Genomic DNA, 25732 nt, shown 5'->3' on the forward strand with positions numbered 1-25732 from the left:
ATGCAATGGAATTACCAAATTGTCTAAATTTGCTCCAATATTTGCATAATAAATAGGAATTAGTCCTCTTAAGAAATGCCTACAGTGTCTTTGCTCATGATTCTCCCTCTCTTTATCTCTGCCCCAAAGTGTCAGTTTTAAATGTACAGCACGTATTTTAGCTGTAGCTGGCAGTTACAGGCATTAATTGAGCAGGGTCTGGAGACACAGTTCTTCCTCAGTGGTCCACAGTTGCACACAACAAAGAACTGTTCCATCCATAATGCTAACAGTGCCCCACTGAGCAACACTGTTGGTCTTTAATGTATGCTCAATTAATAGAAGTCAATTCAGCAAAGAGGGATCAACGCCTCTTGGGTATAAGGCAAAGTGCTGGGATGTTCCAAAGTGAGCAAGACCCAAGTCTCTGTCCCATGACGACAGCTGAATGAGTCCGAGTGAGTGCCAAATAGGCTAAAAACCACCAAAAGGGAGATCTGAGAGGGGAAGGTCTTCCCTTAACATCAGAAACTGAGAAAAGCTTTAAGGTGCTTGAAAGAGCCTTGAAGGGCATATGATATTAAGGAAGCAGAAATGGTGGGCAGAGCAGACACGTAAGCAGAGGAAATGGCAACCAACAAGGCACATACTACAGAATGGATATGGTTCTATTTTAACAAACTGATAAAGAAGGACTTATAGAGAAAAATCCTGTTTTTGTTGAGAAAGATGCCTTGCTAAGAACCACTGAAAAAAATGCCTGAGTCTGCAGGGCTTGATGCTGAGCAGAAATGTTCTGTTTGATGTGAGAAGGATTTGCTTATTATTGCTCCAGAGATAGAAAGAGAAGCACATGAAAAAGTGAAATAAGCACCAAAAGACGAGGTATTTTCTCAACTACATAAAAACCAACCAAGCAGAGTAAGTGGTGACCAAGTCTTAAAAATAAGATATGAGAAAACTTTTCTGTTGTTTCTGAAAGTTCCAAGCATTTCTAAGAGCTTTTCTGCTTGCTTGACAAGTGTATTTTTCCTCAGCAGTGGTATGGACTGAAACCAGGGTTTTCTGCACGCTAGGTAAGTACTCTACCACTGAGCTACATCCTTAGCCCTTGTTTTTGTTTTAAAATTTACTAGAACATTATCTTCAACAACAACAACAGCCACGCTTTGGCCCCTAAACTAATATTGCTGAAAATAGCTGGTAGTTCTCTTTCTCACCTGCTTTGCAGTCATATATGGCCCCAGAAAAAATAAACCTAAATTCTTCATATCATTGATAGATATGTACACTTAGTACACCAGTTCTAAAAACAAGAAATTCAGCAAAGTCAAATCAATCACAGTGTAAGTGGTGGCTTATTCAGTTGACAGTCAGTTTGGGGGTGGGGGAATCTTGTCAAAGCCAAATTCCTGACTTCATAAAATGTTACCTCCAATTTCAGATTTTATTGGCTGAGTGCTGCAAAAATGCAATAAAAGCTTATGATCCTTTGTTTTCCTTGCAGTAAATATCTACTTTAGCAAATTGGATGGTAGAAGGAAAGTGGGATCTAGAAAACATAAATATCTGTAACCCAGAACTCAGCACAGAAGTTAACAGAGCAAGCTCCATGCAGACTTGCATTCAGCGGTCCTGGAGTGGCTCAGGTGTGGCTGCCTTGTGAGATCTCAAGCTGCTCTGAAGATTCCTTGCCCAAACAGGAGGGCTTGGCTGTCTACAAACCAAGAGTCAAGGCCCATTTATAGCTGAAGGTCATGCTCCCAGGCCTCTATTTCTTTTCTGTACATTTGCTTAAGTGATCACCCAGAAATGAGGATGGATTTGTAAAGGTCCAGTGACAGCCTGAAAGAATAAAACCTGTTTGCTTTTTAAACATGGATATAAAAAATTCATAATCACCTTCAAAATCCGATTAGTGGCCTTTGGAGTGAGTACACTCTTAGGAAACTACTCACAAGTGAGCTGCCCTCCTCATCATGGAAGAATGACCATTTTCAGGGAGGTGATGGGCCACTGAACTGTTGCCATTGAGATTTAACAACTGCTGTGCATATATATAAAATACACAATCCTCTGTCACTCATATAAATAGCAATCACACACTAGAACTATCACCATCCTGAAATGTGACAAAATAAAAAGTTAGCATCCCATAGCCTGGGATGTGACTGGTTGATGGACAGAGGTGACTGTATCATGTATCTTCTCACTGGGAGAAGGAAGGATAGTGAAAAGCTTTCCCTTGTAGGATGGCCACACTTGAGTCTTTGGTGTGGAAGGAGACCAGGCAGGCACAAACCCAAGTTTCCTTACCTCTTCTCCCACCTCGATGTCTCGCACAGCACGCAGTAGGAGGTGAGGCCCAGTAAACACAATGGAGCAGTTGGGGTCACAGCTATGATTGAGCAAGGACATACTGAAAAAAAGAGAGGAAAGCTATCACAGACTAGCAGGTGGAGTCAAACAGCTACATTTGGTAATAAAAAGGAAAAGACACTTTGGGTTGGGAGATGTGGAGTAGGAAGGAATAAGTGAGGCTGAGAGGGTCCCACAGACTGAGTACACTGGGTCCATCCACAGAAAAGTCACCAGCCCACTCCATAAAAAAGAAAATGCTCCCTAAGATGGTGGCTAATTAGGAAAATTTGCTCATAGAAATATTTTTCAGTCCTTTTTTGGGTAGGGGGCAGGTGTCTCAGATCGCTGCCAGGGAGGTGATCCAACATGAAGATGGGGAGAAAAAGGGAGCTGCAAAGAAATCTCTGAGATAATAGGATGCAAGAGCAATCACTGCAGCCAAGATGCCACTGACCTTTCCCACAAAGGATCTCATTAGGTGCCTCTGCTACAGCGTAATAATGAGGAGGACTTCCTCTTACAAGGAAAGCTGAGGTGGTCTTCCCAACTAGATCCTGATGCACTCCAAGCCATAGCCTCATCATTTTATTACCCTAGAAGTACAGTCTTCTCCACCTGGGAAGTGGAATGTATTTAAGCTGCCACCATAAATTGATAATAATTAGAATGAGCACTTACTATATAGAAAGTACTTTTTTAGTACTCGAGCATGTTTATCAAAAGCAGTCATCACAATGACTTTACAAAGATCATTTGCAAATGAACAGACTGATACATAGACGTTTAATGACTTATCCAAGAACACACACTAGTAAGTGGTGAGTGAATGTGAACGAGGTGGTCTGAACTCAGAGCCCATGCTCTCAACCATTCTCTGTTATTTTTTGAGAATCAATAGCAATAGGCCTGATTTGCAGCTAATGACACTTGTGGAAAAGAAGAGGCAAATTCTCAGATTCACAGTTAATTATAAGAAAGAATATGGTTATACTTGAACCCAAATGACATAAAAACAAAAGTAGGATGGCCCTGGTGCCTGTGGAAGGGCAGTCGAGTAGCTCAGGGACAAAGGTCATCATGGTGATAGTTATAGAAGCAGTGGAGAGAGCCAATCTTCAAACCTGTCTTGCCTCCTGGACTGATGGGGCTCTGAATATGCTAATACAAATGACAAAATTAACCCACTGCTACAGGACAGCAAGTCTGATGAAATTCTCATGTGTTTCAGCACAGGAAGTAGAGCAATAAGATCAGAGAGGGTGTGGTGGAAAACCAAACCTCAGGCTGACAGTTAATTGGTACCCACAATCCTCAACTTCCTACCCCAAGCCCCCTAAGAACAGAGGCCCACCTATTCATTAATAATAACATAGCATATAATGTGCAATTATAAAACTTAACATTTTTATATCTTCTTATAATTCAACACTAAGTTTCCAGCCTGGCTGTTGAGCCAGCTGCTGGGATAATCATCCTAACTACCTCCAAAAAGGCTGGGAGTTGGGTGGGAATTAAGGTCATGTCTTCCAGTCCATGAAATACTGTCTGCCATACCTGGGGTACAGGCCAACACCAACTTCCTGCATCTCTGCATTACAGATGGTGAAAGAGTTGCAGATCACCTGTGAAAACAAAGGGGAGATAATCAGTGTTTCTAGAGCCACTTGAGAAATTTCATAGGCAAGAGAATAAAAACTTTGAAAATAAAATGGAAGGGCCTTTCTGTACTTGTATGGTAAAGGTCCAAGCTAAATATGGATGCTCTGTGATTTGCAAAAGGCATTCTTTATGGCACACTCCCCTTCAGGGTACCAGGTGTCTCAGTACAGAAATACTAACATTCTGAGGTTTAAACTAGCATAGTAACTATTAGTCTAATCACTCTCATCCAAAGTCACAGTTATGTACAATGTTCAACATTCAGAATACAAATAAGATACTTGTTGAGAACTCTGCTCCTGTACATCAATGTTTTTAACCCAAATCACATACAGATGCCAAATGCCATGGTATCTGATGAGTCCTCGAGTTAGTTCGTGACCCAAGCTGATCACAGATATGGTAAACTCAGGTAGTTAATTTAGTCAAGCTGCAGCATTCGTTAGACACATGGAACCCCTCACTAGGTATGTGGCACAGTCCTGTACCCTTTGGGGTATATGGCAGGGAAATCAAAAAGATAGTCATTGCTCTCAAGGAACTTCAAAAAATCTTTCTGCAGTAAGACAAATGTCTGAGAGGCCACACACCACCATGGAAAGAGCACTGGACTCGGAATGAGAAAATCAAGGTCCTGGTCACACATCACTGCCTTAGACAGATCTTAGGGAAAGAGCAGTAAAGAAAATAAAACAATACAAACAAAACTGAAAATACCTGGCTTGATAGAACTTAACATCTACAGGAAGACAGATTGTCTTTTAAAAAATATCTGATGAAAGAAAATATCATTTGTGAATAAATGCTAAAAACATAAATACAGTAAAGAGACAGAGAAAAAGAATGTCAAATAAGCTCTTTAGGATACAGTGACATTTAAGAAGTGACCTTCAGGGACTGTGGAAATGAGCTTGTGCATACATTAGGTACTGAAGGTTCTTGGAAGGAGAAAGAGGAAGACAAAAGACCTGAGGTAAAGTGTTCTTGGGTACACACAGTAACAGTAAGAAGCCTGGTGTGGCCAGAACAGAGGAGATAAGAGAGATCAGAGAGGTAGCTAGGTCACACAGGACCTTACTATTCTGAGTGACATTTTACTCTGAATGACAAAATCACTGGAAATTCACTAGCTTGACTCCAAGCCAAGGAGAAAGTAGATATGATCTGTTTTGAAAGGCTGTTGCATAGGGACTGGGCTATTAAAACGTAAGGATGGAAATAGAGGACATAGTTAGAAGTCAACTTTATAGCCCAGGTGAAAGATGAGGGTGGCTAGGATGACCGTGGTCAGAAGGTAAAAAGGGAAGAAGTTGGTAGCGCTGCCAACAGGACTTACTGGGTGACTTTACAGGAATAAAATGAGTCAAGATAATGCTTGCCTTTTTTAGCTTGAACAAGTAGAAGATTATAGATGCCATTTATTACGACGAGGAGGAATATAAAGGAACAGGTTTGGCTGATGAGAGCTTGCAGGAAGTCCAATGGTTCTGTTTCAGTTATGTTAAATTTGAAATTTATTATCTGACATCCAAGCCAAGACGAAGAATGAACAAATGGAGTTCAGGGGAGTACTTAGGACTGGAAATATAAATTTCGGACAAAAAAATAACAGAGCCCATCAAAAGAAAGTAGAAAGGCCCACTGTAGACTTGAGATAATCCAGTGTCTACAAATGGATGCTGACTTCTTAGAAAGCTTCTATACAGGAAAAAGCAGTGATGAGAGATTTCTCTAAATCAAATTTATATGAAAGAACACAAAGTATGAAAAAGTGTTCGGTCCTTTGAGAGTCTTTCACTGCTCCAAACAGCTCTTATATGAAATTCAGTGCAACTTATCATGATTTGGCATGTCTCCTCTAAAAGTCTGATAAAACTGCAGTTTGAAATGAGGAAATAAGTTGGTGTATAGACACATATTTTAAACAAATACCAGTTAAATTGCTTTATGGGCATCTGTTTTACATTAAGCTGTAACACTGTACTGCCTATATAGACTTAGGTATATAATGGATGATAAAAATGCAGGACAAAAGTTTCTGTGGGCTTTCTTAAATTGTATTTTAAGTGAGTACGAATATGAGAGGGGATATGGACTTTAACACATATTTTAAAGCATAATCAGAATTTCAGCTAAAGTTATCCACTAATGAAAAACATATTGAATATTTAATTTTCTCATTTTGAATCACACTAAAATTAATTTTTTTCCTCAACTACAAAGCATATTGAAGGTTTTTTTCTGAAATAGTTTCATTCAGATGAAATTTTCAAAAGAGGAAGAACTATGAGAGGAAATGCCAACATGGTGGTCTCTTACTCTGGGAAATTCTTCCTCATCCCTGGACTTAGATGACTTTTACTTCCCCTTTTAGCAGTGTTTATCAAACCAGATCATCATTATTCACTCATTACTGGCCATTATACACAAACAGATTATAAGATACTCAAATAGTAGAGATAGTATTTCTTTATCATTTATATACTTATCATTTATTCCTGCATTCCCACACATAGCACAATGCCTGGTACGCAGAAGACAATAATAAATGGTTTTTAAGATAGATGGATGACTGACTGCTTGGGTATGGTCCTCAGTATCCCCAGAGGGCTGTTATCCAGAACAAGGTGAGGGAAGAGGCCAGAAACTAATCTGGATATGGAAGTGGAGGAGGAGAGACAGGTGGAGTTCTGGGCCAGGAAAAGGATTAGGTGAAAGGTGATTTCCACCATTTTTGTCCTTAGGTACCCAACCTTTATAGGACACTGCTCATATTGCTTTGTCCAGTTTTTCTCTCCAGACTAAGTTTTTTTGTTTCACCTTTTTTTCTACTAGTCCCAAGACTGGGATGGCAGTCTTACTCATTAGAGGAGCACAAGGACTTGTTTGATTCTCTGCTTATACCAAGGACCTGGAATACTGGCACAAAATATTTGCCAAATGAAGCAATAGATGACAGTTCTGATGTTTCTCCCCTTCCCTTTAGCTTCTCTTGTATCTTTTTCCTGTATTCTTTACTTTCTGCTCTTTTCCTATTTCCGCTATTATGAATCTCCCAGTCTCCTCTCTACATCTCATTCAACTCTGCAATAAAAGTACAGTGTTTTCAAATTTAACAAGTTCCAAATAAAGTCCTCATCTTTCCTGGTCTCAGAGATATGTGTGCCTGACACAGCCTTCTTGAGCCACCAAATAAAGAAAAGTGTGGATTTCCCCACTCTCGCTTTTCTTAAAAACGGTGGTTCTACTCGGCACCACCTTGACTAAAAATAACTTTAGAGGAAATAATCTTGACATGTACCAGTGACAGGCACGATGGATGTGAAGCTTCTCTTAGGAGTTTTCTTTTTTGAATGAAAGAACAGGTACATGATACGCCCAGGCACACTCAAGCAATAATTTAAAAGGAACTGTTCCTTACATCAAAAAGTAAAAGAATAGAATCACAAAATAAATCTTAAATATTTTTAAAGTATTACTTTTTATAAATAGTTATCTTAAGAAATTTCACATGCTAAATAACTAATAAATGAATATGTCACATGAAGACATATCTAGAAAAGCATACTAATGGGGTTATTTCAATAAAGATAAAAGTGATTAAAAAAACAAAACAAAACAAAAGATAAAAGTGATTAGGGTAATTCATTCTACAAAATCAAGCATAAGTGTTCTTTTTTTTTCTTTACTGGTACATTTTAGGTATAGAGTACAGTTGCATTCATCATTGGGATCTTGTACATTTACATGACAGGTCTTGGTTCTTATATCTCCCCTTACCCCTGCCCTCCTTCACCCCCTCCACCCTTCCCTATTTACAAAGATTTTGCTTCCATTTTTCCCTTTTCTCATATATTTTCTTTTCCCTTCTTACCTTTTCCCTACCCCTCCCACTTCCCCTACACCTTTAGCCCTTTTTTCCTATTACACAATATAACTTATACATTTTGATCCTTATTTACATTTTCAGTCTATCACACCAGAGAAACTATTCGGTATTTATACATGTGTGTCCTATTAATTTCACTTAAAAGTATGTCCTCAATGTGCACCCACTTAGCTAAATGTCTCTAGTTTCTCATTCTTTATGGCTTTTAATTCTTTAAGGAAGATATTCAGCAGGGGAATAGCTGGGTCAAATGGGACCTCTAATCCTAGTTGTTTAAGGTATCTCCACGTTGATTTCCACAGTGATTGCACCAGTCTGCACTCCCACCAACAATGTTGAAGGGTTCCTTTGTCCCCACAACCCCACCAACATTTGTTATTGGTTGGTTTCTTGACAGCAGCCATTCTTACTGGGGTGAGATGGAATCTCAGTGTTTGCATCTACATCTCTCAAATGACCAGTGATGTGGAACATTTTCTCATATGTTTTATTTGCTGCTTTTATTTATGTTTGAGCAATGTCTGTTCATTTCAGATGCCCAGTTTTGATTTGGGTTTTTAAATCTTGGGATTCTGATTTTTTTGAGTTCTTTAAATATTCTGGATAGTAGACCTTGGTCTGAGGAACAGTTGGAAGCATAAGTATTCTTTAAAAATATTTCCCATGATCCAAAACTAGAATGTACCATTTATTATTATTGAATATGAAGCTATGTTTTGTAACTTTTCCTTTAAAGTAGTTTAAAATAATGCTATAAACATTACAGCCTTGCTAGATGACAAAAATCTAGTGAACTAGTACAAGTGGCCACTGGAGTCCTATGTTTCATAAAAAGAACCAAAGTGAAATATAATTATTCTCTGACACAAATTATGATGTCACTTGGTGTAGATTCTAGGTTCAGAATCTGACATTTACCTTTGAGGTTAAAAAAATCCCTTGTAGAATAAACAAATAACAATCAATTTAAAATACAAAGTAGGGAGGGGGCAGGAGAAAGAAAGAGAAAGGAAAAAAATGAGAAAAGAAAAAATGGAAAAAAACTTTTGTAAATAAGGAGGGAAAGAGGGGTTGAAGGGAGGGTAGGAGAATGAGAAAAAGTAAGAATCGAGATATTTCACATACAGGTACAAATTCCCTATGATTGTGGTCATTATGTATACCTAAAATGTACCAATAAAGTTAATTAATAAATAAAACAAAGTGAATATTTCAGAGACACAGATACTCATTTATAGGCCATGGGTTCAAATTTCACATTGTCTCTCAAAATTTTAGAATTGTATAAAAGCTTTTTATCTGGCAGCTAAAAAATTGAGATGCTTGAGACTCAAAGAAAAATCACACTGTGCCGTCACCTTGAAGAGCAAAGCTAAACAGCACTGGAAAACTCACAGTCCATCCTGAACACAGCAATTCCACCCCATAACAGAAGGACCACCCACTTTCCAGTCACTTTCCCCCTAATTAGACTTCTACACTTTAAAGAATACTCCGAATTTCAAAATAAATAAATTTCAAAAACTTAAACAGAAACTCAGTTTCTGATCACAAGTATAAAGTAGTTCCCTCAAAGACCATCTGTATCACCTTTGCAATTTCTCTATTAAACACCTAAGTGAATATGTGGCATATAGGACTTTACACACACAAAGGATATTAATTAACGAGACTAAAGGTAAATTTCAAGAGTTTACTGCACTTAGTTTTATTAGCTTTGTGGATTAAAGGAATTGAAGTAGGGGGAATTGGCAGGTTACAAAATCCAAAAGCAGAAGTTTTCATACAAAATGACTGCCCCTCACTCCCACTCCTAGAACTAATAGTTCTTTATTATTGAAGGAATAGTATTTTAGCTGGAGTGTTTTTTCTCCTCCCATGGAATATGACATTTTATTAAATACAGGTTGCTTTCAGGATCTTCTCTTAAACCTTAAGAGACTGTGTTATGTTTTATATCGAGATGTCCCCCTAACGTTTTGGGAAGATGACTGGGACCTGGGGGCAGGATGGCTGGCTTGTTGCTAGGAGTGGGGCCTGGATGGAAGAGGAGGTCACTGTGGGCATGACCCAAAATGTTGCATTTCCTCCCTCGACACTCTGGCTTTCCGTCTGCCACACCGTGGGCAACTCTCTTCTGTTGTGCCTCTGCCATGCCATCCGGGCTTAGAGTCAGCTGACTATGGACTGTAAAGAGAGCCAAAATAAACTCATTTCCCTTTAAATTGTTGGCTGTTGGTTACTGTGTCTCGGCGATGACAAAGTGACTAAGACAGACTGAACAAGCTCAGACTGAACAACCTCCCTATCTGTGTAGCCAGTATTTATCTATCTTTCAGGACATCTGACAAGGGCTATGTATTTAAAATTTAGAAGGAAACCAACTCAATAGAAGAAAACAATAATTTTTAAAATTGGCAATGGACTTGAATAAACACTTCTCAAAAGAAGATACGCAAATGGCCAAATTGTTCATGAAAAAAGTGTTCAACATCTCAAATCATTAGGGAAATAAAAATTAAAACTAGCACAAGATATTACTTCAAATCATATTAAAAAGATGAAAGATAAACATCAGTGAAGGTATGAAGAAAAGGGAACCCTTGCACAATGCGGTGGAAAAATAAGTATAGCTATTGTGAAAAATCACATGAAGGGGCTCTTCAAAACACTAAAAACAGGGCTGGGGATTTAGCTCAGTGGCACCATACATGCTTTTCAATCACAAGGTCCTGAATTCAATCCCCAGCACACACACACACACACACACACACACACACACACATACACACACACAAAACCCAAAAAACCAACAAAACAAAACACTAAAAACAGAATTACTATGTTATCCAGCTATCCCAATTTTGGGGATACATGCAAACGAATTAAAATAAGGGTATCTGCACTCCCATATTCGCTGCGGCACTGTTCATAGTAGTCAAGATAATGGAATCAACCTATGTTCATCCATAAAGACATGGATAAGAAAATGTGGCATGCATATAAATACTACTCAGCCTCTTAAAAACAAAAGGAAATTCATCTGTGATAAAACAGATGAACCTAGAGGATTCTAAAGTGAAAAAAATTAGGCATACAACCACCAAAAAAATACCACACGATCATGATCACATTTACACGTGCAACCAATGATGAACTCACAGAAATAAATTTTGATAGTGATCAGAAGTGGCTGGGAAAGGGGTGGTAGTCAAAGCATACAGAATTTCAGTAAAATGGAAGAATGAGTTCCTGAAATCTACCATACAGCATGGTGACTATTAAAATATTTTGCATTAAAGCATTTTATATTTCAAAATTTCTAATAATACATTTTAAAATCTCACCCAAAATTGATGTGACAGATATGCTAACAGCTTGATTTAATCATTCCATATTGCATACACTTAACAAAATAAATTGTACCTGATAGATATATACAATCATTATTTGTCAATTAAAGCTTAAACAAATTTGGTACATTTTAGGTATACAGACAGTTACATTCATTATTGGGGTCTTGTACCTTTACATTTAAATAAATTTAAATACATAAAATAATGATGCTGGAAAGCAGGATAAACTTTAAAAATGGTAATTCTCTTGGCTGTGGCAGGAGGATCACTGTGAGTTTGAGGCCAGCCTGGGTTACACAGAGAATTCAAGGCCTGCGTGACCTACACTGCGAGACCAAGTCTAAAAACCAATGTGGGGGAAAAGTAATTCTATAAATTTGTCTCAAAATGCCTCAATGACTTTTCCCTAGTTGAAATTCTTACAAAACATCTGAAGGTATCTCTAGTATTTAAAAAATATAAAACATATAATGAATATATAATTTTATTTTTAGCAAAAGCATGAAGATTATTAAAGTTTCCAGTGTGTTATTTGAAATATGCTTGTACTTAGCCATCTAAAATCTCTCTTATCTCATGATTTAGAAAAATAGTGCGAAAATTACAAAACATGATCTAGCTAGTTTATTGGAGAAAACTGAAAGGTTGCTGATCTTCAGATCATGAGTATAAGAGGCTACCTAAAGCCCAAAGTAAAACTAGTTGATTTAAAATGTGTGTTGATAAATATCTCTCTCTCTTTTTTTTTTTTTTTTGTACTGGGGATCAAACTTTGGACCTTGTGAGGCAGGCAGCAGCACCACTGAGCTAAATAACCGGCCCTGATAAATATCTCTTGTATAAAAGTAATTTAAAGTAAGTCAAACCACGTACATAACTTATTAAATGGGAAAATTGCATTTTTTCTTATACATTATGAATATTACAAAAGATTTTACAAATTTCCTTTATCATACAAGCCAAGTAAAATATACAATAATCTTAAGAAAAAGCCTTTATCCCACCCCATCACACAATATACTTGGATATGTGTCCTGACCCTGGTACACTCCACTGTTTCTACAACTGCTATGGTGTCTGTCACACTTCAAATTCTGGTCACAAATAAGTACACAATGCACATAAGTTATAAAAAAAAAGTCAACACTGATTTGCAAAGGCCAAATCAATAATCAAGCCCAGTTTTGAAGTGGAGGAATAGCAATCATAAAATTGGTCTACTATTTTACATCTCTCCCAAGGTTAAAGCAACAAATGTTAGCATATGAAGCCACGTTAGATAACAGGCTGGCTTTCTGAAATCTGCCCACATTTTCATTTTCTGAGAGTATAACTCACCACAGAACTTACTATACTTTAGCAACTGTCCTTATAATAGAAAGCAAAACAGGAACAATATTCACGAATTTGTTCACTGCTTCTCCTCTGAGGCTATTATCTGGCATTTCACCTTCTTAAAGTCATCAGATGGAAAAAGCACTCACTGCAGATGTCTGTCAAATATGTATAAAGGTAGAAAGCTTTATAATACCATTTCCATTGTTTAATCTTCCTCCCATATCCTCAGGCTCAGAACTACTATGATATTCTTAAATAATTTATTATATATTATTGTAGGTTTCCGCAGCTCTGCCATGAGTCTTTTCTGTTATAAATTTCATTTAGATGTGTTCCTGTCCAAAAAGTTTATCACAATGAGTTCAACCTTTTCCCACAGATTCTACTTTAAAATTCTTTTATGCTGCTTCAACCTCCAAAGAATGCTTTCTTACATGATAATCTAGTGTCATTATTCTTTCCACATAATTGGCACAGAAATCCACCCCCAGGCAACGCCAGTATTCTTCACTGTAATTTGTCTTAGTTCCAGGACTAAGTCCCTAAATGAAGTATGCTGGGTGGTGTATATCACCTGATGGAGGATGAATTGAATGTAGCAGAGTGTAGTTCAAATCATTTGTGTTTTTCCATCAAACTAATGGGGAAAAGAAAATTACAGAAAAGTGTTCCACATGAAAGTTAAGACTGAATACTAACCAACTGCTTAATGTAATTCCCAAGTGAGAGATAAATTCTAGGGTGTGCTAAGGTTATTCTCACTGTAGAAATTTAGGTGAATATTCTCTGTAGGAAAATTCTGGCCAGCAAGAGTTTTCATACTGATTGTGTTTGACACCTCAGGGAGTGAAACCAAGAAGCAGACACTTCACATGACACTGCATGAAGTGGGCATGGCTCGTACACGCTACACAAATCCACAGGAAAGTGTTTTGGGGACCCACACCCAGGAGTGTGGCTGTACAGCAGGCAGTGGCTGTACATGGGGGTGGGGGGTCAGCATGGTCTCAGTGGGTCAGTCCTGCTGCGGCTGCCCATGCACACCTAGCACCTGGACACAACCCGGTAGTCCAGAGGGCAGGAGCCAGGGAAGATAGGCCACGGGTCAGACTAGAGAGAGTCACAACTTTGATTGTAGAATATGAGGTCAGACAGTCCTGTGATTGCTCACGGTATACCTCTCTATTTTCAGAAATACAGAAGAAAATAAGAGAGAGAACAAATCCTGGCGCATTCCCTCCCTTACAGTAAGCCAAGTACACTAAACAGACTTGAGGGAGAGGCGGGTTTCTAATGTAAGGATGCAGTTTGACCACTTGTTCTCTTTTGCAGCATTTTAAAATAGCCACCATAACGAATGCATGCATGGTACTGTCCCTCACTTTTCTCCTCAATGATCTCAAGTTAGTAATGCAATAAAACACCAGCACACTGCCCTTGCACCTCTTCAGTGATACCTACAGATTCCCAAGGGAGATCCTCTTTCCCAATCAAGTTCAGCAGATTGTGAAGAGGAGATAATTTGGAAAAGTAGATTAAATGTTATCTTTTCTTTTCTAATGGATACGGCTGAAAGAAAAGTTTAGCATTTTCAGCTAGGTGTTGGGGTTCTCCTGAGTAGGACACATGGCCAACTGGCCTGGGTTTAAAGGACACACAAACCCTGGCTTACAGGAGAGAGCCTGACAGTGGGCCATGGATCTGCTGTCTCCACCTCCTCTTCCAGTCTCCTCTATGGAGTTGGCCCTCTTATTTCAGCCTCTGAATGTTCTACTCTTCAGGCCTTCATATTATGACAGGGCTGGCAGGTGTGTAACTAGAATAGCCCTCTCCTTTCTCCGTCCACCAAACTACTAGTGATTCCCAGAGGCCTAGCCTCACAGTTTCCACTTAGGGAGGCCTTCAGACCCACCCCGCTGGAAGAGACAGACTTCCTGGCTTGCACACCTCAGTACTTGTTCACACATTCTGCACAATACGGTACAGATATGTCTTTACACTGGGGACCTAAGAGGCTAGATTATATTTTATTCTTGCTGGGGGTGAAGGAATGTTCGATTAGTCTAACAAACCATGTATGCTCAGAGAAGCTTGCTGTACTAAGCTCATGACTGTTTTTTCGTTTGTTTGTTTTAGCTTTTGTGACTTTTACACACAAAAGTCAAGACAATGACCATTATGCAAGGGGAAAAAAGGATTCTCTCTTCCTTCCTATAGTAAACACTCATTCAGTGGCACAGTCCAAGCTCTGGAGCTCCAGAAGGGGTAACAAGAACCCTGAGTTCAATGATTCTGAAACTAGCAGGGGAGATAAGACATATTAGCCAAAAATTTACATGTAAACTGCACCAGTACCCAAATAACAGGCCATTAACTTGCCTGGGGCTAGCCAGAGAAAGCTTCTCATGGAAGAATGCCAAAGGAGACACAGAACCACAACGGTAACTCAAACTTCTCTTTTTCGAGGTGGGTACCAAGGATTGAACTCAGGACCTTGTGCTTGTGAAGCAGATGGCGGAACCACTGAGCTAAACCCCCCGCCCTTAAACTTCTTACCTGTTATGCAATACGCTGAGAAAATATCAACTTAATTATAGATTCTGAAAACTTCCCTTTCCCCTCTCCAATCAAACAAATCTGTCAAAAACTTAATACCTAGATAGACCACTTTAACTTTCAGAAGTTGAGGTTGGTACAACTGATAACAGTAGACAGTGTACTATGAAGTAAAAGGCATAGGGGCATACAGTTTTGGCACAGCAAGTACAACAAATCACTCACCATGCTTACTCCTTGATTCAAAAGTGACTTACAAATCTCTAAAATTTGTCTTGCATTGACTCCATGTCATTGAAAGTTGAGAGGAAGAAACAAAACCGTCTAAAGATAGCACTACTTAAACATCACAATGATTTTGTTTTTTTAGAACCATAATAGAGACACGGGGGGCGGGGGCTGAACACAAGTGGCAGCAAATCAGAGGAGGAAAGAGGGAAGGTCTCAAGGATGATGTGCACCTACTGTCCTCCAAGCTCTCCTCCTCCTGAAAACTACACTGTTCAACCTGCTCTTTTAAATCAGAGCAAAAGTCCTCATTAAAATTGAAATTCACTGGGCCAGAGAGTTAGCCCAGTGGCACTGCAACTGCCTCCTAAGCACAAGGTCCTGAGTTTGATCCCGGGTACAACAACAACAACAAAACTGAAATGCATTGCCTGAGAGAGGGACATCTGAAGTTTCAAAGCTACAACACTATGAAGCTCTTCACATTTGTTAATTCTTTTGTTTCTGTAACTCCCTCAACACACACACACACACACACACATGCATGCATGCATGCACGCAAACGATTATCATAGTATCTTCATGAAAGGAAGGCCAAAAACTCCACAGACCTTTCTAAGGCTATGTATCCACATGGTCTCGTATACCAGCAAAGTTTAGTTTGTCAAAACAACCCCAGCACAGAAAACTTGGCTTTGAAGGAATTATATAGGACAGGTTCGGGGAGAGGAATAAGAAAAAGGCAAGGTCTGGAACAGAGTTGTAACTCTGAGCCATCAGAAACAGAGACTTGTTTACACACTTGTCGTGAGGTTATTATGCACTGGTGTGTCTGGTACAGCACTAGGTACTGAAGGAAGAAGGGGGGAACCTGCCACTTTCACCATGTTGCCTTATTTCACTCTCTGAGAAAGTCCAATAAGAACGTAAAAATGACATGCTTCTTTCTAATTTGACAAAATTTAGCCTTCCTCAGCCCAAGATGGTTTTCCTGACTACTGGCCATATGTCTTTGTAAGCCACTTTGTCAAAAGACAAGTTGCGATAATGCAGGACGGCATCTGAATCTGTCACATCGATTTGAAAACACTTGAGTCCAGCATTCTTCTGCAGGCCTGGTAGAAGTAATGGCTTCCACACACGTTCTGATCACCCACAGGAAAGATTGCTGAGGATTACTGAAGACCAGCTGGGAGATGTAAAGTAAAGTGGATGGCTTTTGAATTTTCCACTCTCTACTGTCTAACTGCAGCCAGCTACTGTTCCCGAATTAGAGCCACAAAGAGAGAAACACTCTCCCAGAAAGGGCAGGAAAGATAAATCGGCTACAGAAGAGAAAGGGGCTCACAGAAAAAAAAAAAGAGAGAGAGAAAATGAAGGCTTGACACGTTGTCTTGTGACTGTCACAGTATTTGTTGTCTTTCACACACAGAACATCAGAGACAGAATAGAAAACAGCCCTTCCGTCCCAGCCTGGCCCTCTTCCCATTGACACCAGAATAAACCCAAATGCTTTTTCTCATTTCATAGATGCCTTCTGCCTTCCCATCTCATCACATCTAAACATCATCCTGAGTTAGTTGTTTTATATGGGGTGAAATTTGCTCAACTATATACATCCCTATATTTTTAAGCCACTGACTAATTATTTTTTACTAGGAAGAGCCCAGATAGAAATAAAGTACTAGAATAGACCAGAAAGCTACAAGCCAGAGGCATTGCAAGGACTGACTGAAAAAATTGCATGTATATTGGAATGACTCCTGGCACACAGGAAACACAGTCAATGGTAGCAAGATCATAAATATTATAATAGGTCATTAATTATAAGACATAAATTGTAAGGTTGCTGAAAAAGCCCATTAACAATTGTACTTGATCAGGCTATCAGTTGTAAAACAGATTCCAATTCAGAGATCTTGGAAAGAATAAAATACATTCTCTATCATACTCTAGGTGCTGAAAACATGTGAGTCACACTTTACTAAATGGTATCTGAGGACAGGGCATTTCTGTCACTAGAGGCCACAGTAGGCCCAGAGTTTCTGACCAATACTCTGTCTCTTGGAGTCTCTCCCACTAAACAGATTGGGTTGCAACAGCCCTGTCTCTGACTCTCAGCACCACCCAGAAGAATTTGCCATTGCTTTCAGCTCCATGGTTCTTTGTTTTCACCATCTTCTAAGCCAGCCAACATGGAATGCACTATCATAAGTCATTCAAAACCTACACTATAACCCTAGTATAAAGTTACATTGCTGGTGTCAAGCCAGTAGGCTTGCCAACGTAGCTATACTCTGGAGAAGACTTAAGGCACATGTGCTCCCAGCAGCTTCTTTCCATATTGAGTTAAGCATCACAATTTCCCTCGGGACGGAATTTAAATTAGTTATTCTAAAATCCAAGTTCACGTTTCTTTTTCACCTATTACATAGCTCTCTCTAAATGACCAAAGTGAAGGCATTTTTGCGGCTAGTTTGGATAGAGAAGCTGGAGATGGATTTCACAGTCAGTCATTATTAGCCTGACAAATCAAAGAGCTAGGTATCAAACACTGGGATTTTATATGGCTATTCATTATAGAGAGTGGTGCTGATTTTCAAGATCACTGAACATATAAGGAAAGTGAAGAAGGATACATAAAGACATTTACAAGAAGCTGGAGTAGCTCAGTGGTTGAGTACTTAGCATGCATGCATGAGGCCCTGGGTTCAATCCTCAGAACCACAAAAAAAGAAAGAAAAAGAGGGGGGGATAGGAAGCGAAGGGAAGGGAAGGGAGAAAGATGATGTTTACAGAACTGAGGAAAAACAGGGAGGTATACCATTTCTGCATCACTCTCTTGACCTATAAAGCCAGGGAGTAGGTAATCTAACACACCAGCCACAAGCCTGTGGGGCCAAGAGCCTGTTGCACTCCTTGGTTATACAAGGATGTGAGCACTCAGTGTCACTTTCAAAATATTTGTATGACTGTACACAATTCCTACTAAAAGTCTGATCTTGTTGCCTGAGGTGTGACCTTACAAACTCTCCACTTACCGTCTGTACTCCCCTTTTTAATGATTATTGCTCAATATCACCTCTACCAAGAAGAGATATCTCTCAATGTCTTAATTTGTGAAGAATTGTCCCCACTGCCCACTACCACAAGAAAAAGAGTCAAGTTCTTCTTTCCTTGAGCTAAACACCGATTTTTTTTTTCAGCTTTAATTGAGTTTATTGGTACATTTTAGGGATACAGTACAGTTACATTCATTGTTGGGATCTTGTACCTCTACATGACAGGTCTTGGTTCTCATTTTTTCCTCTTGTCCCTGCCCTCCCTTCACCCCCTAAACACCGATTTAATTAAATATTTTAATAAAAACTAGAATTCCAAATGATTCTTTCCCATCAGCTTTATTTTGCATGTATTCTCATCAAATTCTCCCCTAACATCTAAATGCCAAAAATCACACATTCACTAAAGGAATCTGGGCTTGATAATTATAGCAAACATAACTGAATTTGCTTATGTGAGGTTTCCAACTTGGAATTCAAAGACAATGAACAGTATAGCAAGTCAAATAGAAATTAAGTTTCTGTTTCTGAAAGTTATTAATGACAGAAGAGAAATGTTAGTTTCAAAAAAATAAAACTGAAATAACCCTAAGTAAAAATTATTTTTATATATCAATGTTACCTCAATAAGGCTAGGGATAAAAATTATTATTGGAAATCTTGTCTAAAGGGGAAAAAATAAACCAAAGGCATCAATAAGAGATAGGTCCAAAAACCTGAAATGTAAGGAACATTGGGAAATGGAGCAAAACAAAATAGAAAGAAGTAAGGCATGAAAAAAGATTAAGGAAACAAATGATTTGACAACAAAAATTTCACAATAGCCCAAAAGAAATGAGAATTACTGATTGACAGTATATCTGGGTTGTCATGAAGAAAAAGAAAAAGATTGATGAGGCCATAAAGTTAAATGAAATAAATCAGGCATCAAGTTTAAGCATCACATGCTTTCTTGTATAGGGGGAACCCAAAGCATAAGTGAAAAGCAAGACTAAATATCTCTAGTTGTAGTAAGACTACAATATAAGGCAAAAGGTAATCATCACACAGAGAAAGTAGCGATTAGAAGTTAAGCAGGGGGCTATAAAACAAAGGAACTAGGTAGGCATGTAATCATGAAATCCCCCAAAACATCCCAGAAAGTGATGAAAATAAACACCTTTTGGCAAAGTGTTGTTATTTTCTCCAAAGAAGAATTCAAAGTAGTTAAATCTCTTTGGTCATAATACAAACTATTATCAATGTTGACAAGAGAAAGAAAGAGAGAGAGATAAGATAATCTAGCTTTATCTCTTCTTCCACAGTTTAAATTACCACATTGGGAAATTTGATTACATACCGCTACCATGTACTGCAACTGTACCAAATCTTTAAATTAACAAAAAATATTTCATCAGGATTTTATGCTTAAAAGAGATGGCAAAAAGCAATTCTCAAGAAAACCAGCTGACAAGTAGGGTTTAGTATTCAAAGATGTACAGCAGCAACGACAGAAACCCAACATAGACTTTCCAAATTATGTTCCATGACGGATCATTTGCTTGTTCTTCAACTACATCTAACAAATGAAGCCTTAGAGTTTAACAGTGAGCGCAAAAATTTGTTCAATTGTACCTGCTAAGGCATAACAGAACTTCCACAACATTTCCCACATTACAGTAATTCTTACTGAAATAACAAAAAAAGATTATCTATTTAACTTTCAAGATCTGATAATTCTCTCCACAGTGAACAATTTTCAAAAGCAGGCTATGATACTTTTAAACAAAAGGAAACTGACACCTAGTATATCTGGCACTTTTTCATATTAATGCATGGATCAATTAAATCACAAATAAATGGTCAATGTCTTCAGGGATCAACACTGTAATTAGAAAATACATATTCTTCCTTAATCCTTACTCCATTTGCCCTCCTATAAAATATGTAGTGGTAAAAAGATTTCAGATGCTTCCCAGACAAGTGTGTTATGGATGGTAGCTAAAATGTAGTCCGTAATTTATTTTACATCATTACATGGCAATTTTACAAATCAAGGATTCCGCCTAAGAAGAGACGATAGAGGCAGTGAAGGACAAGCTGGGGCGAAAAGGCCAGAGAAGGACAAGATAAAGGAAGTGGTAGTTAATTGCAAATTCAATGACCAATCACGTCACATGTCTGGGTCACTCTCACATTTATTCCTTCCTTCCATTTCCATTTGCTATTACTTGTCATGATCTTTTGCTTGCAAATTTCCAAGACAGTCTCAGTGGGCCTATTTTCCCCCAATGCAACTGCTATCAGACAAATTTTTTCTTAAGAACAGATCCGATTTTGTAGAGAGAAATATGAGATTACCAGTGATTTCAAAATAAGAGCAAAATGCATGAGCATGATCTTAAAGCCCCACCATCCCTGGCTCCCCTCCTTTCCACTACGCCCACATTCACTGTGTATTTCAGCTCCTCTGGCTTGTTTCATTCCTCGGCTATCTTCTGTCCTTATTCTGAGTAAACCTTTGTTTACAGGGCTTCCTCTTTTTAAAAAGCCTCTCTCTAACCATTTGTCTCTCAGAATTTTATTCATCCATCAAGATCAAGCTTAAATGTTATCTCTTTCAGCAAACCGTCTTACATTCCATTAAATGTATTCTATGTACCTTCATCACACTTTATTCAAGCATTAACTACAGCACTTACTATATTTGCCTTTGAACTGAAGCTAATTACGAAAAAGTCTGTACCACTGAACTATAAGTAACTAAATTTTAGATATCTTTCTTGAACACTCTATGACATTTATTTGCTTATCTATGCCTTTTATTGTTCAATAAGGTGCAAGCCCCTTAAAGTTATGATCCACATCTCTCTTTAATAAATATTTTAAATAAAAGTACACATATATTTATGCTATAAATATGTTTGATATAGACATATTATACATTATAATATTTATAAAATGTCAAGGTTCTGCTTGCCTAACACCTGTTGAATTGACAGGAATTTCTGCTACCCTCAAGTGTTGATACAGCAGCAGCATTTTTCAGCTCATTCTCTACCTTCCAGAGATAATCCCTATTCATGTTTCTTATTCTCTTGTTTGTATAACAGTTTGATCCCATATGCATGTATCCCTAAACAACATATTGTATGCTTAGCTTTGCATGATTTTGGCTTCTTATAAGCACAATCCTACTGTCTCTATTATTTTATAATTTGTTTGCTTTTCACTTTTTTGATCAACATTATGTTCCTAAGATTTATGTATGTTGGTGCGTGTAGCTGCAGCTTATTCATTTTTGCTAGCTAAGAGAACCTTGTGCAAATGTGTTCTGGGATGCATTAACGAAAAGAATATTCATAGTAACACAATTTGTAAACGTACGGGCAAAATAATCTGCAAAAACTAAAATATTCATTTTTAGGAGGTTATATAAAAATTTTATTTTCTATAGAAACACTGACTAATGTTGCTGGCACATAGTATGCCCTCCACGAATATTTTTTAAAAGATAAATGAAATTGAGGAAAAAAAGATATGACAGCCACCTTCTCTTTAGAGCCCAGTGCATGTTCAGATACTCAGTTAACACCTGAGACATTCACGCACATAACCAGGTCAAGTCCCAGGCTAGCAGTGGACAGACCCAAAATAATCTGATCTGAGACGAGTGCGGGAATAAAAAGGCGCTATGACTTGTTGAGTCTGTCCCAATCCAGGCAGGAAGAGCATTATTTTATTGACTGCTTGATTGACTGCAGTACGGGGGATTGAACCCAGGACCTTTACACTGAGGAGCAGGGTCTCACTAAGTTGCTAGGTTGCCAGGCTGGGCTCAAATTTGTAATCTTCCTGCCTCAACTTTTCAGACAGTTAATATTACAGGCATGTATCACTGTGCCCAAAACATTGTTTTTTATAAATTTAGTTTTGCCTGTCTTCTCTTGAGCTGGATAAACCACTAAGGTTAACAAAATCACTTTCTTTGCCTGTGACTATCTCCCCAACCCTGAATTAACTCTCTCACCATCTTTGTCTCTGTCTGTGTTCTCCTATTCACTCTTTTGGTTACAAACCTGTTGTGATATTCTGGAAAAGATCTGGGGATAGTAGTAAGAGAGATCTTCTTTATTTCCTGTCTCCACCTTCCCATCTAAGGTTCTGACTTCATCCAATGACTGCATTCCGCTGGGCAGTGACTTGTCTCTCACTATGCCATTGACTGGTTTGAATAATGCACATCCACTCTCAGCCAGCTCAGCTACCACACTTGTACTTTTAGCATATTCCATACAAACACTTCAACAAAATCAAACCCCTAGGTAAATAATCAGCACCCCAGCATGCTCTTAGTCTATTTCTCATTTTACTGAAACAGAAACTAATTCTCAGTATAATACCACCAGGGGAGACACACAGGAAGACAAATTGTACTATACCAAATGACTACGTGTTTATCTACAGCACTGGCCAATTACTTCTAAAAGAACTGGTACAGAGCACTAGGAAAAGGAATTAAATCCAAAGGTAAAAAGAAGACTGTCAACTACAGACAAGTTTTTCTATGGAATCGAGTGTTTTCCACAGAAGTTTCTCTCTTTCTGTCTTTACCATTTTCCCCATGGTAACAATTTAGACCTATTTAACCCTCCCCCTGCAAAAAAGGAGAAAGGCAAGAAAAAAGCCATTACTCTGACACAAGAGATGCCCCCTTTTCCTTTGTTCCTGTTTCCATGATCTGACTTCCCCCTTTCATTCTCTCTTTACTCCACTCCACTCACTCACCCTTCTACATTTCTCTTCCCTAACTTGGTAAAGATCCTTGGAGGTATGAGGTTTTTCTATAAAATGGAGTACTACTCAGCCATAAAGAATGAGAAATTAGAGTCATTCATAGAAAAATGGATACACATTAAGGATATGCTCCTAAGTGAAATAAATAAGTCACACGTGTATAAATACTGAATAGTTTCTCTGGCACGAAAAACTATAATGGTACATAAGATCTTAATGATATAATTGACAATGTGAAAAAAAATAGGAAGAAAAGGGCTAAAAGTATAGGGGAAGTGGGAAGGTTAGGGGAAAGGTAATAAGGGAAAAGAAAAATAATTAGAAAAACAAAAAATGGAAATAAAGTATTTGTAAATAGGGAAGGGAGGAGGGCGTGAAGGGAGGGCAGGGATAAGGGGAAAAAATGAGAACCAAGACCTGTCATGTAAAGGTACAGGATCCCAATGATGAATGTAACTGAACTGTATACTTAATATGTACCAATAAACTCAATGAGAGAAAAAAAAGATCCTTGGAGGAAATTAAGGAGCGCCGGTCCTCATTCTCTTAACTTTTGGGGGGCATGCTTTTTCCTTTCTAATTTGAGCTACTGCTTTATTGAAAATAGCTCAACCCTTTTGCACCCCAGAACTTTCCTAGTGCTTGCTATATTTCTTTTATCTATCTGTTTTGACTGTGCTCTCAATATATTGCTTCTATACTTGAGCAGGCTCAAAATCCTTCTTCAAACAAAATTTATCTGTGATATCAACATCTCCTCTTATGTGTCAATCAAATCCAACAGCTTCCCTGACTTTTTAAACTCTGTTTTCTGTCTACTTTTTTTCTCCTCTATGGATTCTCATCATCTCAATCTCTTAGTTTGTCTGCTAAATCTGCTTAGTTTGTTGTATATACAATATTTGGAAAAGTCATAATTTATCTTCGTAATTGCTTTCCTTCTCAGCTTTAGGAAGTAATGAGGGAAACCTTTATGTTGAACATAATTTCATTTTAAAATGTAGAGCTGTGTTTTCAGATTAAAAATAACAGACTTTGCAAGAAAACCTCAGCCTCATGTTTGTATACATAGTAGCCAAGGTAGGGACTCTGGACATAACTACTCCAGAGATTTTTTGGGGAAAGGGAGTAACAAGTATTTTTTGATATCTATCCTGAACCAGGCATTATATGAGGTTTTTAGATACATTCTTTTCTCCCACAAAAGTTGGGAGGAGTTGCTATCAACCTCATTTTACAGACAAGGGGACTAAGGCTCAGAGAAACTTCCCAGCAGTGTCAGCAATGGAATCTAGATTTTTCCGATCTTTATGTTTCAAAGAAGGATAAAATCTTAAGAGGGATGCAGCCTATAAATGAATATTCTAACAATACAATCAAAACAATGTAGGCTGCTTATCCTGCAATGCCCATCATGACCTGGCTCCTGCATGTTTTTCCTCACCTTTTCTCTCATTACTTGCCATAAATCTTTTTTCACCCCTATAGAACATACACCCTATTCTCAAAAGTGCCTGCTGACTAATGATTCTGTGCTTTCCCACCAGCGCTCTTTTGTGTGAAATTCTGCATGTCTTGCTTCATCTACCCAGCTCCTATTCCAAAATGCAGCTCATGGTCACCTCCCTCAGAACGCTTTTCCTCCACCTCTAGTCTGACTTAGATCCTCCTCCTCCATCACAAAGCACATGCCCCTCTCAAAGCACTTATCCCACTGGACTATAACTGCTGCTTTACTTAAGATGCTTCCCCTCCTCCAAAGGCTACTCCTGAAAGGAAGAACCACACTGTTTTGTGTTTGACTTTGTATCTCTAGCGTATAGTACAGGGACAGATACCTCATAGGTGCTTAGAAGCCCTAAAGAAATAAACTGAAACAACTTGACAGAAATAATAGGACAGCAGATCTGGGACCACCATTCAAAAAGTCTTTGAAAATGGAGTAGAATATGTCATGAAGCAATGCTTAAGTAGAGGCTAGATAATACTGAATGGGATGTCAAATTCCTCTTGGCACAAAATGGGACCTAAAGTATCCATTCTAGCTCTACATTCTCCGGCTCCAGATTACTCCAGATCAAAGCTTTCTGAAGACAAAGCAACACCTCAGAAGTTAAGTGTGGTACAATAATAATTGCACAGATACAGTCATCAGAAAACTGAGTTCCATCTAGGCATGGTGGTGCATGCCTGTAATCTCAGCGTTCTGGGAGGCTGAGGCTATAGGATCTCAAATTCTAGCCCAGCCTGGGGAACTTAGGAACTCAGCAAGAAACAAGAACATGGCTTTAAATTTAAAAAAAAAAAAAATTTTTTTTTTTAGCCCTTTGAGCTAAATCATGAGATAAATCATCTCATTCAGTTTCCCAATTTATAAAATGAAGGTTGAAAGTAGGGCCACAGAGGGGAGACCAACCAAACTGGACCATTTCCAACTCTAAGAAAAGAGCCATATTCGTTCCCCTATCTTTCTGTCTGTTCTCACAGGATACACGGGTGCCTATAGCCCTCAGACAGTCTGTCACATA

General features: G+C 38.4%; 1 protein-coding gene across 5 annotated transcripts in view; it reads right to left on the reverse strand.

Annotated features, from left to right (window-relative positions):
* Positions 1 to 25732, reverse strand: part of Smyd3 (SET and MYND domain containing 3) — a 690610-nt gene that overhangs the window by 139877 nt on the left and 525001 nt on the right. For all 5 annotated transcript variants that reach the window (XM_010642624.2, XM_010642628.2, XM_010642626.2 and 2 more), the window contains 2 exons: positions 3895 to 3962; positions 2296 to 2398 (listed from right to left, as the gene is read on the reverse strand). In XM_010642624.2, coding sequence (XP_010640926.1) covers positions 2296 to 2398; positions 3895 to 3962 — 171 coding nt within the window. The remainder of the gene's footprint in view (positions 1 to 2295; positions 2399 to 3894; positions 3963 to 25732) is intronic.

The sequence above is a fragment of the Fukomys damarensis genome, unplaced genomic scaffold, assembly GCF_012274545.1.
Source record: "Fukomys damarensis isolate Sample0158 unplaced genomic scaffold, DMR_v1.0_HiC HiC_scaffold_11, whole genome shotgun sequence".
NCBI classification, from domain to species: domain Eukaryota; kingdom Metazoa; phylum Chordata; class Mammalia; order Rodentia; family Bathyergidae; genus Fukomys; species Fukomys damarensis.